Genomic DNA, 16428 nt, shown 5'->3' with positions numbered 1-16428 from the left:
GCATCCGTGTGTGGTCAAGTCCGTTCATTCGAAAGTATGACGGCATGTCCGTCGGATTGTATGACGGACTAAGTAGGCCATACAATCCGCCCGTGTGTACGCGGCTTTAGGTAAACATGCTAGATCCCTATTGGTGCTCTATCAGCTTACCCAAACCGCTCTTCAAAACCCATGGCTCAGTGTGTCTGAATGAGGTCTATGAGTTGCTTGGCCTCTGGAAGATCAAAGCTATCTATATGGTGGTGCCTCCAGGAGATTATGAGGACGGATGTTAGCTCAGCAGCCATAATAGCTTGGAAATCAGATCATCCTCCGGATCTCAAGGCACTGATCTCCCAAAAGCAGGAGGAGGTAATGTTCTACGGATAGTTGATACAATCAACTTGACATCACCTGCTTCCATGGAAAAAATCCATGTGCTGCCACCCACATGGCAGGAAGGGAGGTGGTCCGTTTATGAGAAACCGCGGGAAATGCGGGTCACCAGAACACAGGTGTGAATTCAGATTTGACACAGCTAGGGTGATACAATCCATAAAAAACATCATCATTATGAAAGTGATGGGTGGCTTTTGGCCGCAGAAGAGAGCAAATTATTTCTACTGTTTGCTGACTGAGCTGGAAAATTTGATTTGGCCGTCCTTTCAGCACAGCCCTGTTCCGATACCAGAGGAAGGCACAATCTGAAGCTGCAATATGGAGATAACAATGACGGCCGAGGAGGATGACTAATATCGCACATAAAAAGTGGAAGAGGTCACAGCTTTATGCCAACACCAACGTTTGTTGGATTATTGTTGTATCAGTGATGAAAATATCTATTGGGAGCTTGGAGAATAGTCAGCTGGCATGGCATCCATTTTTTCGTCAAGACAAAAAGGAGGACACCTTTCAGCAGTTGGGTTGATAGACCACAAAGATGGTTCTCTCACGGATTGGTCTATCTATTGTGAGCTTGGAGAAGGGCCAGGCAATTTCCTGACGTGGCAAAGAAGGACGCCTTTCAGTAGTGGTGGCCATGGACTACAGCGATGGGTTTTGTCTAGTGAGAGCTTGCAGAAGGGTGGCATGACAAAAAAAGGACACGTTCTCGTAGACCAGTGATTCTCAACCAGGGTTCTGTGGAACCCTAGGGTTCCTCCAGAGGTTGCTAGGGGTTCCTTCAGCATTGGGCAATTTCTGCCTCTCAGATAAGTTCCCACTGACACCATTCATCTGTTCAGCTATCTGTAAGGTGGTAATTTTTCCCAATGATCACAAGTGTGAGGACCGTTCTTCCTACCGACCATCACACTAATGTATCATGAGTTGTAGATTTCTCATTTTTAGCAGGGGGTTCCCCGACACTGGAGAACTATTTCAAGGGTTCCTCTGTGTTGAAAAGGTTGAGAAAGGCTGCCATAGACTAAAGAAATGGGTTAGGCAGTGATGGGTCTAGTCCAGGCGTTGCAAAGAGTTCTAAAAGACCCTGGGGCACCCTTAATCTCCTCGACTGAAATGTTTGGGCCTTGTAGGGTACTATGACAAAAAGTGGAAAATAAATGCAAAAACAGTGGTATATAGTACAAAATACAAGTACAGAATGTAAATATTCTTAGCAAAAATGTTACATTAATATTATACAGTACATACATTGGCCTCTCATCTATATGCCATTTGTGGGATATGGAAAGACCTCAGATTCACTGAAGAGAAAGCAGAAAATGATCATATCAAAAAAATAAAAAAAATGGGGAGTTAGTCTCTTCCCAGTGAAGAAGCAGACATTGATTATTCAAAGCTGGGTATCAAAGCCAGGTACCTCAGCACTTGAACAGTACTGGAAAAGGTGGCCCCACCGTGGTGGACCCTTTGCACACATGGCGGTACGTAATGGAAAAAGTGGCAACACCGTGATAGATCCTGTGTACACATGGCAGTATGTACTGGAAAAGGTAGCACCACCATGATGACCATGTACACACATGGCAGTAAGTACTGTAGAAGGTGGCACCAGTGCAGAGGACCCTAAATGCACTTGACAGGATGTACTAGAGAAGGTGTCACCACCGTGGTGGACCCTGTGTGCACATGGCAGTATTTTCTGGAGAAGGTGGCACCACCACGGTTGACTCTGTATGCATATGTTGATATATACTGAAGATGGTGGCACCACCACAGAGGACCCTGTACACACATGACAGTATGTACCAGAGATGGTGGTACCACCACAGAGGACCCTGTACACATATAGCAGTATGTAATGGAGAAGGTGGCACCACCACAGAGGACCCTGTACACACATGGCAGTATGTACTGGAGCTTGTGGCATCACCACAGAGGACCCTGTACACACATGGCAGTATGTACCAGAGATGGTGGAACCACCACAGAGGACCCTGTACACACATGGCAGTATGTACCAGAGATGGTGGCACCACCACAGAGGACCCTGTACACACATGGCAGTATGTACTGGAGCTTGTGGCATCACCACAGAGGACCCTGTACACACATGGCAGTATGTACTAGAGATGGTGGCACCACCACAGAGGACCCTGTACACACATGGCAGTATGTACTAGAGATGGTGGCACCACCACAGAGGACCCTGTACACACATGGCAGTATGTACTGGAGATGGTGGCACCACCACAGAGGACCCTGTACACACATGGCAGTATGCACCAGAGATGGTGGCACCACCACAGAGGACCCTGTACACACATGGCAGTATGTACCAGAGATGGTGGCACCACCACAGAGGACCCTGTACACACATGGCAGTATGTACCAGAGATGGTGGCACCACCACAGAGGACCCTGTTCACACATGGCAGTATGTACTGGAGCTTGTGGCATCACCACAGAGGACCCTGTACACACATGGCAGTATATACCCGAGATGGTGGCACCACCACAGAGGACCCTGTACACACATAGCAGTATGTGCTAGAGATGGTGGCACTACCACAAAGGACCCTGTACACACATGGCAGTATATAATTGAGAAGGTGGCCCCACCATGATGGACCCTGTACACACATGGCAGTCTGGAGAAGGTGGCACATTACTTTATTTATATGGACCAGAAAGTGTGCCGCAGACGTCACCCCCTCCATGGAGCCAGATGATTACAGGACAGATATTGAGATAAGATAGCCGAGTCTGGGCAGGAAATAATTACTGCTAAAATTTAAATATTTTGTACCCTACTCACCATGGGAAAAGCTACCGGTCTAAAAACAGCCAAGCTTCATCAGAAAAGTCATTAAACTTCAATTACAACTTTGTTTATTTAACGAAGTCTAGCAGCAGTTATACGGTTCCATGTTAAGTGCATGCATGCTCAGTAGCGTGTCAGCGTAACACTTCCAGGTTTTTAATCACCTCTTTGTGGGTTAAGTGCAGAAAACACACAGAGTCGAGTTCAGCCGTAACAGTGTATTGTAGAAAAGTTCAGCGAGTACAACAGGCCCATTGGGGAGCTCACCCGGCAGGAGACACTTACAACTAAAACATCAGTGAACCCATGAGATGCAGAATGGAAGATGACGACAGCATCTGCCACGAGGGGCGGAACGCAGCCCGACCGGTCCATACACAAAAGAAAAGGCTAGATGTAGTCCCTGCACTGTCCCTACCCCTCTGCTTTCCGTTCCCTACAATGGCCACTCACATTAAAGCGTGCCAAACCCGAGAGCCAGAGTCTTAAAGCGGTAGTAAACCCGCTAATATTATTTTTTTTTACTACCTGCAAAGCAAAAGGCATAATGAGCTAGTATGCACCGCATACTAGCTCATTATGAAATACTTACCTTAGAACGAGGCCCCGACATCTGGCCCGATCCACGCCGATGGAGCTGACATGCTTCCTCTGCGTTTTTCTTCAGGGTCTTTCTTCACAGCGCCGGAGCCGCGATATCGTCACTCCTGCGAATGCGCGCGGGAGATCTCATCCCGGCCGGCTCCGGCCACTGCCGGACTTTCAGCAGAGAATCCCCTTGTGCGCATGCGCCGCTGCAGTCAGCGGCGCATACCGAGGGGAATATCTCCTAAACCGTACAGGTTTAGGAGATATTTTTTTTACCTACAGGTAAGCATTATTATAGGCTTTCCTGTAGATAAAAGTAAAAAAAAAATGAGTATACAACCGCTTTAAATAGACTCTGCCTGACCAAAGATGGCCACCAGAGTCACATTGGGTACCTGTATCCAATCAGATAGCTGCCTCCCTGTGGCCGAGGAAATCATAGAGGAACACAATTCCTCTCCACTTTCTTCCCCACCTGCATTGTCGCTGTAGATGAGCGCCACCTGCAGTGGGACCTTCAATGCTGCAGAAATGTTTCTGTACCCTTCCCCAGATCTGTGCCTCCATACAATCCTGTCTGGGAGGTCTACAGACAATTCCTTGGACTTCATGGCTTGGATTGTGCTCTGACATGCACTGTTACCTGTGGGACCTTCTATAGACAGGTGTGTGCCTTTCCAAATCATGTCCAATCATCTGAATTTACCACAGGTGACCTCCAATCAGGTTGTAGAAACATCTCAAGGATGATCAGTGGAGACAGGAGGAACCTGAGCTCAATTCTGAGTGTCACGGCAAAGCCTGTGAATACTTATGTACATGCGATTTTTTCGGTTTTTATTTTTAATACATTTGCAACGATTTCAAACAAACTTCTTTAAGGTTGTCATCATGGGGGATTGTTTTTGTAGAATTTTGAAGAAAATAATGAATTTGTTCGATTTTGGAATAAGGCTGTAACATAACAGAATGTGCTAAAAGTGAGAATACTTTCCAGATGCACTGTGTAGCCATATAACCAGTCCCCGACCAGCGCACGCCGATGTACGTCGGCAGAATGGCACGGGCAGGCAAATGGGTGTACATGTACGCCCCTTTAAATTTGCCGCCCGGTGCGCTCCCGTGCTGGTCGGGTCCCCCGTGAGTCCGGACGCGGGACCCGCGGACTCGATCGCCGCGGGCATACCCGCGGTTGTCTCACGGGGCGGCTGAATGGAGAAATTCCGTTGTAAAAAGCATTTCTCCATTCTGCCTAGCAACTAGTGACGCTGATCTCTGCTCCATGTGATTGGAGCAGAGATCAGTGTTCACTAAATGAAAGCCCAACCCCCCCACAGTTAGCAACACACCCCTAGGAACACTTAACCCCTACACTGCCACCCACTGGTTAACCCCTTCACTGCCAGTGTCATTTACACAGGAATCACTGCATTTATATAGCACTGATTGCTGTATAAATGGCAATGGTCCCAAAAATGTGTCAAAAATGTCCGATGTGTGCGCCGCAATGTCGCAGTCACAATAAAAATCCCTAATCGCCGCCATTACTAGTAAAAAAAAAAAATATTAATAAAAATGCCATAAAACTATCGCCTATTTTGTGAACGCTATAACTTTTGTGCAAACCAATCAATAATCGCTTATTGCGATTTTTTTTTACCAAAAATATGTAGAAGAATACGTATCAGCCTAAACTGAGGAAAAAAAATGTTTTTTTATATATTTTTGGGGGATATTTATTATATCAAAAAGTAAAAAATAATGCGTTTTTTTTTCAAAATATTTTTGTTTATAGCGCAAAAAATAAAAACCGCAGGGGTGATCAAATACCACCAAAAGAAAGCTCTATTTGTGGGAAAAAAAAGGACATCAATTTTGTTTGTGAGCCACGTCGCATGACCGCGCAATTGTCAGTTAAAGCGACGCAGTGCCAAATCGCAAAAAGGGGTCTGGTCTTTGACCAGCAAAATGGTCCGGGGGCTGAAGTGGATAATTCCAGGTGCCTTGTGCAGTTCTTGGCTGTGTTCACAAATGTCTGACACAGATCTTCCCGACTCCAACCCTTCGCTATGATCATGATGGGGGGGTTCATGGAGGTGGGCATGCTATTATGCTACCGAGATTGCAAGGATATTGGCATTAGGATGAGATGTTGTGCTCCATATAGTGATTAATTGCTAATGGTCTCAGAGTGCTCCAATTTGGTGAGGTCAATGCCTAACTATATACAAATTACTTACAACTGAAAAATATTTTTTCAAGAGAACGGACCCTTTAAAGTATTTAAAAAAAAAAAAAAAAAAAAAAAAAAAGAAGGAAAACAATAGTTCTTCTTCCCCTTTGGGGAATTCAGAATGAATCAGATTAGTTCTGGAGAATCGGGCTGTTTTTCAGGAAACAGGATACCAACTTCACTGTTACTGTAAATAAGTATTTAATAGTTGAATAAATGATGTGAAAAACTTTTTATTATTAGTAGTTTACAATCCCCGGAGGCAGCCATGATTATTCACTACATATGTAAATCATGCGTCTGGCTTATCGGTGCTGCGCGGTGGTTGCATTTTGCTGTTCCCTCATGTGACTAAGGCCGCGTACACACGGGCGGATTGTCTGCCCAACTAAGTTCGTCAGACAATCCGACAGACAGTCCGTTCAAAATTTGCATGAACGGACTTGACCACACACGATGAGCAGACTGTCCGCTGAAAGCGTGCGCGATGACGTGTACAGCACGTACGACGGGACTAGAAAAACGACGTCCTATACACTGCAATGCAACCTTCGGCCGTGTAAACCCTTTCTGAGCATGCGCCATACTTAGTCCGTCCAACTTGCCTACACACGAGCGGACTGTCCGCTGAAACCAAGTTTGGACGGACAAAACCAAGTTTGGACGGACTGTCTTACGGAAATTCCGTAAGACTTTGTTCGTCAGGCTGTCCGCTGAAACAGTCCGCTGAAGCCCACACACGAGCGGACTGTCCGCTGAAACACTGTTCAGCGGACTAAGTTGGACAGACAATCCGCCCGTGTGTACGCGGCCTAATGCCGCGTACACACGGCTGGACTTTTCGGCAGCAAAGGTCAGACGGAACGAATCCGTCGGACATTTCAACCGTGTGTGTGGGCTTCATCGGACCTTTGCCGTCGAAAAATCAGACGGACTTTAGATTTAGAACATGTTTCAAATCTTCCCCGAAGGACTCGAGTCCGGTCGGAAAATCCGTTCGTGTGTATGCTAGTCCGATGGACGAAAACCGACGCTAGGGCAGCTATTGGCTACGAACTACCTTATTCTAGTCCGGTCGTACGTCATCACGGTCGAATCCGTCGGACTTTGGTGTGATTGTGTGTAGACAAGTCCGTTTCGGCAGAACTCTGTCGGAACTCCGTCGAAGAGTCCTTCGGAGTTTACTCCGACGAAAAGTCCGGCCGCGTGTACGCGGCGTACGTAACACAATGTGTAAAGGGCCGTGTGGTTCTGGTTTCAGAAGCTGGAAACATTTGGGAGTGATGGGCTGTGGTCAGCGGCATGAAAGGGTTATAGTCTATGGGACTAGTGTAATAACAGCAGGCGGGGAGGGGGAACGTATCCCCTGGAGGAGAGCGGATAGTAAGAATGGTCCTTTCTGCCAGATCTCCGTCTTCTAATAACAGTCCTCCTCACCCTCAGTGCTCTCACCAGCATATCTGACAAGAGAGGTGCTGCCAGGGACAGGACCTGACCCCCCCCCGGGATATGGGCCCTCTCCCCTCACTTTGTGTTATTCTTAATGAGAGAGCGCCAACATACACAGGAGCGCTGCATGGAGCTGGGTGTAACCACATGAACAAGCTGCGATCAGACATGCAGGATAAATAAACATGTTATTATCTGTGAGAACCATCGTGACTTTCTCTCCACCATCTGGAATGTGCACAGCATTCAATTATGAGATATTCAAAAGGAGGGAGCCAGCGTCAGGCGCAGAAACACTATGTGGCCGAATGTTGGTGAACACCTGACCATCACACCTATATGAGCTTGTTGGACATCCCATTTAAAAGCTGCGACAGACCTAGCCGGGACAGAGGCTGTTGGAGGGGACAGAATGCCAGCCTCTTGCCTTGCGATTATGGGCCCTGGCATTTGGGGGAACGGTGCTCTTTGTGAGCTGTATGCCTGGGGACCCCTGAGGTGGTGTTACTTGGATTCAGATCCATGTCCCCCCCCCAAGACACACAGACTCTGGATATATATTTGCCATATTAGCAATAGACTGAATCACACTGTTGGGATACAAACTGTTAGATGCTAATGTCATCAACTCCAGCCACCTGTCTGTTGTGTAAATGAGTCTAGTCTGGCTTGTAGGAGTATTTACACATTGTAGTTTGTGCTAATTAACCCTGTGTTTATGTTTATGGTAATGTATATTCAATAGTCAATCAGTGAGCTAGGAGACAAAGTCTTACCCTGAAAAGTCTATGTTGAGCAGCTAAGGAAGTGTCGTCTTGTTTTGTGCTTGTGAGCGGTTGGAATATTTGATATCTATATTCAGACTTAGGAAGCGGTATACTGACGGAAGCACTCAAGCGGAGTGTGGGATTGGATCCGTCACAAAAGCCATGGCCATTAATATGGAGAGGACCACCCTTTGTAGCTACAAACAGTCTCCACTCCTTTGGAAAGGCTTCCCACAAGATTTTGGAGGTTGCCTGTGGGAATTTGTGCCCATACAGCCGAAAGAACATTTGTGAGGTCAGGTACTGACGTTGGATGGGAAGACTTGCCTCACAATTGGATTTCCAACTCATCCCAAAGGTGTTCAGTAGGGATGAGGTCAGGTGCTGACGTTGGATGCAAAGACCTGCTTTGCAACCAGATTTCCAACATATTCCAAAGGTGTTTAGTATGGTTGAGGTCAGGTACTGATGTTGGATGAGAAGACATGCCTCACAATCAGATTTCCAGCTAATTCCAAAGGTGTTCAGTAGGGTTGAGGTCAGGTGCTGACTTTGGATGAGAAGACCTGCCTCACAATCAGATTTTGTAACTCATCCCAAAGGTATTCGGTAGGATTGAGGTCAGGTACTGACGTTGGACAAGAAGACCTGCCTCACAATCAGATTTCCAACTCATACAAAAGGTATTCGGTAAAATTGAGGTCAGGTACTGAGATTGGATGGGAAGACCTGCCTCACAATTGCATTTTCCAACTCATCCCAAAGGAGTTTGGTAGGGTTGAGGTCAGGTACTGACGTAGGATGAGAAGCCCTGCCTCAGAATTGTATTTCCAACTCATCTCAAAAGTGTTCAGTAAGGTTGAGGGCAGATACTGACATTGGACAAGAAGATCTGCCTTACAATCAGATTTCCAACTCATCCCAAAGGTATTCCGTAGAATTGAGGTCAGGTACTGAGATTGGATGAGAAGACCTGCCTCACAATTGCATTTTTCAACTCATCCCAAATGAGTTTGGTAGGGTTTAGGCCAGGTACTGACGTTGGATGAGAAGCCCTGCCTCAGAATTTTATTTCCAACTCATCTCAAAAGTGTTCAGTAAAGTTGAGGGCAGATACTGACATTGGACAAGACGACCTGCCTCACAATCAGATATACAACTCATTCCAAAAGGTGTTCATCTGGATTGAGGTCAGGTACTGATTTGGATGAGAAGACCTGCCTTACAATTAGATTTCCAACTCGTCCCAAAAGGTGTTTAGTATGGTTGAGGTCAGGTACTGATGTTGGACATGAGGACCTGCCCCACAATCAGATTTCCAACTCATCCCAAAAGGTGTACAGTAGGGTTCAGGTCAGGTACTGATGTTGGATGAAAATACCTGCCTCACAATCAGAATTCCAACTTATCCCAAAAGGTGTTCAGTATGGTTGAGGTCAGGTACTGATGTTGGATATGAGGACCTGCTTCACAATCAGAATTCCAACTTATCCCAAAAGGTGTTCAGTATGGTTGAGGTCAGGTACGGACGTTGGATATGAAGACCTGCCTCACAATTGAATTTCCAAATCATCCCAAAGGTTTTCAGTAGGGTTGAGGTCAGGGTTTGATGTGGAAGCCCCGCCAGTTCCTCCACATCAAACTCATCAAATGTATGTAACATGGAGTGCAGGAGTCAGTAGTAAGCAAAACGCAATGAGGAATTTGTAAATAGCGTGGAGTTCAGAGATCAGTAGTAACGAACACTCAGTACAGAGGTCGGTTTTCAGCCATGCAGATTTCAGGGGGTCACTAGTAAGGATTTGCTTTGGTGGGCAGGGATAACATCAACAAGGAGTATGTATATTATTCTTGTAAATAAAGACATGTTACAATGTCATGGATGCCAACTGTCCCAGATTTGCCAGGACAGTCCCACATCTAGGTGATCTGTTCCGAAGTGTGTATGCATCCGGAGATCCCAGCACTGACCTTATTTGAGTTACTGAGCATGTGCAGTAACTCAAAAAAAGGCTACTACTAAGAGTGGTTCATGCATATGTAGCACTTACCCCCAAAGGAGCGGCTGATTTTAATGGGCTTACTGTTACCTTCTTTACCTCGTATGCGTCTAGGGGTTTCCCGAGGTAGATGGCCCAATAACTGCAGAGACCGACAACAAATCCACTTAAAGGGATTTTTATTTGCGAAAAAATAGTTAACAACACAGTCTCTCAACATAGGATCAGAGGGTTTAGGTGAAAAGTCCAGGTACTCTTATTGTCAAAATCAGTATAAAAAGCAATCTCTCACTTTGCATAAATCCAGAGAATAGCCATTCACAGCTGGATCCTCACCCTAATTGGATAGTCCTTCTCTCACCAGGCCTAGCAGCCAATGGGGTACTCAAGTTAGATTTAAGTCTCTGCCACAGACTTTGTTATAGAACACGAGGGAAACTTGAAACTTGTAGAACACTCGTGTGATACCAGTATCTTGCAGCCGGTCCGGCGATACCGCACGAAATTGGATTTGCTTAGGTCCTTCAGCTTTTCCAGTCTCTTGTTAAGAAGCCAACCCTTGCGTGGCCTTCTCCCGAAGAGTCCTCCCCTGGATAACTTCACAGTTGCTGGGCCTCTCCATTGAGATGGCACCGGACCACCTCCGAATCCTGTTTTCAGTTTCCTCGCCTCGGGCTAGCCAGCCCCGAGACGTAAAGTCGGGAGGATCCATACCCCAGGCCATGGAAGTCCTGGGGGCTGGTCAGGAGGACCAGGACCATGCAGTCAGAACATACTTCTGGACCGAAACCCCTTAAACACGTGACATCCGCACCTTAAGTACCCTCTCCCAGAAGGCACAGCAAGAGTGACGCTCCCACTGGGCTGGTTCTGGGAGAAAGTAACCTTAATGCACCCAACTAGACTGTGGTTCCATGCGTGCCGCAAATGACAGCGCCACCTATGGCTAGGCAGAACACCCGGCAGTCCAGTCAGACTGATACTGAGGTCAAAATTTAGAGTAATCAAACCCAAACCAAACTGCGGTTTAAGGGTAACATTAAATTTTAAAAAACACATTGCGTGTGCTCCTCAGGAGCCGGTGCTACACATAATTATGGGGCGGGGACACCCAGAAAAGGGGCATGGTCTAGACAAGACTGCCTAGAAAGTAGGCATGATTTGGGCAAGACATAGTTACATAGTTACATAGTAGGTGAGATTGAAAAAAGACACAAGTCCATCAAGTCCAACCTACGGGTGTGATCGGGCTTGGACTGCCTGGAAGATGGGCATGATAAGTGCGAGCCATGGGCAGGGATGACCGCGTCAAATGAAAGATGTTGGCAAGTATGAAATGTTGACTTGACTTCCGCTTTACCATGCACACTTGGGTGACCTTAACATTCGTGTTTATGCCCAAAACAATGCAGAATGTCTTTTCCTGACAGCGAAAGACACCGCATGTCCTGCCACCTGGAATACACCTCGTGTCCTGCCACCTAGAATACACCCCGTGTCCTGCCACCTGGAATACACCCCGTGTCCTGCCACCTGGAATACACCCCGTGTCCTGCCACCTGGAATACACCTCGTGTCCTGCCGCCTGGAATACACCTCATGTCCTGCCACCTAGACTACACCTCGTTTCCTGCCACCTGGAATACACCTCGTGTTCTGCCACCTGGAATACACCTCGTGTTCTGCCACCTGGAATACACCTCGTGTCCTGCCACCTGGAATACACCTCGTGTCCTGCCACCTGGAATACACCTCGTGTCCTGCCACCTGGAATACACCTCGTGTCCTGCCACCTGGAATACACCTCGTGTCCTGCCACCTGGAATACACCTCGTGTCCTGCCACCTGGAATACACCTCGTGTCCTGCCACCTGGAATACACCTCGTGTCCTGCCACCTGGAATACACCTCGTGTCCTGCCACCTGGAATACACCCCGTGTCCTGCCACCTGGAATACACCCCGTGTCCTGCCACCTGGAATACACCTCGTGTCCTGCCACCTGGAATACACCTCGTGTCCTGCCACCTGGAATACACCCCGTGTCCTGCCACCTGGAATACACCCCGTGTCCTGCCACCTGGAATACACCCCCTGTCCTGCCACCTGGAATACACCTCGTGTCCTGCCACCTGGAATACACCTCGTGTCCTGACACCTGGAATACACCTCGTGTCCTGCCACCTGGAATACACCCCGTGTCCTGCCACCTGGAATACACCCCGTGTCCTGCCACCTGGAATACACCCCGTGTCCTGCCACCCGGAAAACACCTCGTGTCCTGCCACCCGGACAGTGCAGGGATATTGGCCCTCGAGGGCTCTTAGTTGGACACCATTGAGAAGAACATCCACTGACACTCTAGTCAGTCTGTTGGCGCCGGAGTTGGAGAACATATCACGGTTTCCGTCTGTGTCTCATTACATGCTGGGAGTGTCCAGCTTCTTATAAACATTCCTCTGCCTCTCCGGAGGGGAAAGGATTTCAGATTCTGCCGGAATTCTCCGGAACTAAAAACACAAAACAGCCACAAACATGTAAAATAAACATCCATGTGTTATACAGGACCTCTTCACACATTCTTCTGCGTCCTTAAAGGCACCGCCCACCTTTTTTCAAAAATTCACCCCCATTAATAACATAACATGTTTTCCTCTTTTTTTTATATTTGCATTCAAACCTGCAGAGCATTGCAACAGAGATCAGTCCATCATGGGTTCAATGCATATTTGCTGAATGGTTTACCCCCATCCCCAGGTGTGTACTATGGTATGGACCTTCTGTTATAGGGCTAAAGGAATTAAACAATGGACTACAAGTGCAGTGATGTCACTGCCCTGTGCGCGGCATGATCTGTGAATACCCGTGCCATGGTGGAAGATGGGACTTGTAGTCTTCTCATTCACAGATCCCCACAGTGGCGGCCCGTTCATTCGTGGGGCGCTGCCCCCCCCCCCCCCCCAATCCATGCTTCCGGCCCCCTAATCGTGCTCTAAGACCTTGTACACATGGTCGGACAATCCGACGAAAATTGTCCGATTGGACCGTGTTGTCTGATAATCCGACCGTGTGTGGGCTCCATCTGACTTTTTCCACCGGAATGTCCGACCTACAAAGTTTGAGAGCTGGATCTAAAATTTTCCAACAACATGTTCCATGTTTGTAGAGAATTCCGATCGGACAAAGTGCCACGCATGCTCAGATCAAGTTATGAGACCAAAGCTATTGGCTACTAGCGTGAACGTAGCCCCGTCGTAAGGACCGAACGTCATCGGAACGATCGGATTTTCCAACAACTTTGTCCGACCGTGTGTATGCAACACCAGTTTCGGACAAAATCCGTTGGAAAAAATCCAACGGATTTTGTTGTCGGAATGTCCGACCCGTGTGTACGGGGGCTAATAGTGCTCTGCGCCCTGAGCCCACCCTTTTTTGAAGCCTACTAGAGCCTCTGGCTCAAATCGCCATTACGGGGCCGGAAGCATGGATTAGGGGGGAGGGGGTGGCGCCCCGTATGGACTGGCCACCACTGTGGGGATCTGTGAATGAGACGGCTACAAGCCCACCCAGTTGTGTGACAATAGCAAAATGATGTTTGTTCGCTATTGCCTTCCCGATTCTCCTCCTGGCCAATGAGGAAGCGGGTCCTGAGACCCGTCACCCAATTGGCCAAGAGGAGAAGAGATCCTATTGGCTGCCGAGGAGGAGGGAGGGGACACAGGGGAAGCTGCCGTGAAGGACCAAGAGGAGAAGTTGTAGAGTGAAGCCATTGCCCGCCGCACTGAGAAAAGTGATGCCCGCAACCTAGATGGGGTTAGTGTGTGACTGGGGTGGGGGGGTGCCTGTGAGCTGACCAACCGGGGGGGGGGGGGGGGGGGTGGTGGTGGCGGGTGGATTGTTGCCACCGCACCCAAGAAATATACCACCAGCTGGATCCCCACGAATGAATAACACGGCTGTGCAATGTAAGCAGAGGAGGGAAGGGTTGCTTTGAGGTTGGGGGTAAAGAATGCACTTGTGTTTTTCGTTACAACCTAAAATTGGGTGTAACATAAAATAGAAGCGGGTGAACGATTCCTTTAAAAATAGGGGACTATGCTTTTAAAAAAAGACACCATAGTCCTATATATCTATAGATATCACCTACCTTATCCTTCAGGGTCACCGACCTTCTGACACGTCCATTAAGCAGCCAAGCAGCCGTCACTTCTTCCCCGTGTGTCGCCCCTTTGATGGAAACAAAGATATATTCTGATTGGTAAATGCTCAGAACCAGTAATAAAAAGCAGCTTTTGTTCCTGGCTACAAGCGGGTCAGTAAATTATAATTTTCCTTCTGTTCCCCACCTCGTGAGTAAAAGCACACGCTGCCAGTCATCTGGCAACTCTGGCCAATGCCGGAAAAAAAAAATGGTGTCTCTGAGAGTGTGTCATAGTGCAGCCATACCACTCAGGGATGCTTGTTGTGTTATGATTTACATGTATTCTCTCCCTGTCAAAAAAGACAAGTCAAGCTGAGAGTCCTATCTCCTACCTGAGCTTTCTGCTGATATACTGTATAAATATATTTTATATATATATAGATATCTATATATATATATATATATAGATATATATATATATATCTATATATATATATATATATAGATATATATATACATATATATATTTTGTATCTCTCTCAAATACTGCTTTAAATTACATTCAAGAAAACTAAGGGCTTTGTGGCAGTGAGTGGTGGGTTTATTTATTTTTTCTATATTATTATTATTAGAAATTCGCTAAAAAAAAATTCTGTAAATAATAGGAGTTTTATAACAGCTTTCCTGTAAAATCCTTTTCTTTGAAGTACATCTCAGGACACAGAGCCATAGTAGTTACTATGTGGGTTATATAGGCCACCTTTAGGTGATGGACATTGGCACACCCTAAACAGGAAGTTCAACTCCCTATATAACCCTTCCCCCAACAGGCAGTACCTCAGTTTTGTAGCAAAAAGAAATGCACGTGTATACCCAAAAGAAAGAGAGGAGGGACCTCTGTGTCCCGTGATGTACTTCAAAGAAAAGGATTTTACAGGTAAGCTGTTATAAAAATCCTATTTTCTTAATCGTACATCACGTGACACAGAGCCATAGTAATTGCAAATGGTAAATGACCTACCTTGTAGGTCTTATTTTCAGGGTAGGCCTTATTTTCGGGGGAAACAGGGTAGGGCTTATTTGGGGGGTAGGGCTTATATTGCAGCCATCACCAACAATCACACTAGGTCTTATTTTCAGGGAAACAGGGTATGTGGGATGTCCCAGAGCAATGCCAACTGAGGGGAGGGAGACACAAACAAAAGTACGGTGCCATCAGACCTGAGGACCTTATACTGCTGCCTACAGCACAGTGCGGCCAAAGGCCGATAGCCTCATGCCTTCTTACATCCAACCGATAAAATCTAGTGAATGTATGGACTGAAGACCAAGTTGTGGCCTTGCAGATCTGAGCTATGGAGGCTCGGTGATGCCCCGCCCATGAAGTACTAACAGCCCTGGTGGCATGCGCTTTGATTTGGAAAGGTGGAACCTCCCCTTCAAACCTTAAGCTTGAATAATTACTTGCCGGATCCACTTAGAAATAGTAGGTTTCAACTCTGCCTGTCCTTTTCTAGGACCTTCAGGCAACACAAACAAAAACATCCAACTTTTTTTTTTTTTTTTTATCTGAATCTAAGTAGTCGTCTTCAAATAGATTTTGACTGCTCTCACTACATCAAGAGAATGTAACGACCTTTCTTCTGTAGAACAGGGTTCTGGAAAAAAAGGAAGGTAGAACAACATCCTGGTTTAGATGAAAACCTGAAACCACCTTCGGCAGAATGCTAGGATAAGGACGCAATACCACCTTATCCTTGTTAATAATAGACATGTGCAATTCGTTTCGTACGAATCCGAAATTCGTACATTCGTACGAATCCGAAATACGAATTTTTATGCATACGAATTCCGTACAAAATACGAAATTTTGTTTACGAATTTCAGATCGAAATTCATAACGAAAATTTGTATTAATGAAAAGTTAACAAACCTAAAAGTTAAAAACCCCAGGAAGTCAGCACAGCACAGGGATGGCGGGAACCCCTCATAATGATAAATTCATCATAATGAAAATTCGTAATTGTTACGAAAAGTTAATGAACC

General features: G+C 46.6%; 1 protein-coding gene across 2 annotated transcripts in view; it reads right to left on the bottom strand.

Moving 5' to 3' along the window:
• LOC143975793 (disintegrin and metalloproteinase domain-containing protein 33-like) overlaps nt 1-16428 on the bottom strand; it is a 214645-nt gene that overhangs the window by 119308 nt on the left and 78909 nt on the right. For both annotated transcript variants that reach the window (XM_077478326.1, XM_077478327.1), the window contains exon 2: nt 14389-14468. In XM_077478326.1, the coding sequence (XP_077334452.1) occupies nt 14389-14468 (80 nt within the window). The remainder of the gene's footprint in view (nt 1-14388; nt 14469-16428) is intronic.

The sequence above is a fragment of the Lithobates pipiens genome, unplaced genomic scaffold (assembly GCF_037356315.1).
Source record: "Lithobates pipiens isolate NorthernLeopardFrog02 unplaced genomic scaffold, aLitPip1_a1.2 Scaffold_13, whole genome shotgun sequence".
Lineage (NCBI taxonomy): Eukaryota > Metazoa > Chordata > Amphibia > Anura > Ranidae > Lithobates > Lithobates pipiens.
Note: the sequence above shows the minus strand (reverse complement) of the source record. Positions and strands in the feature narration are given on the sequence as shown.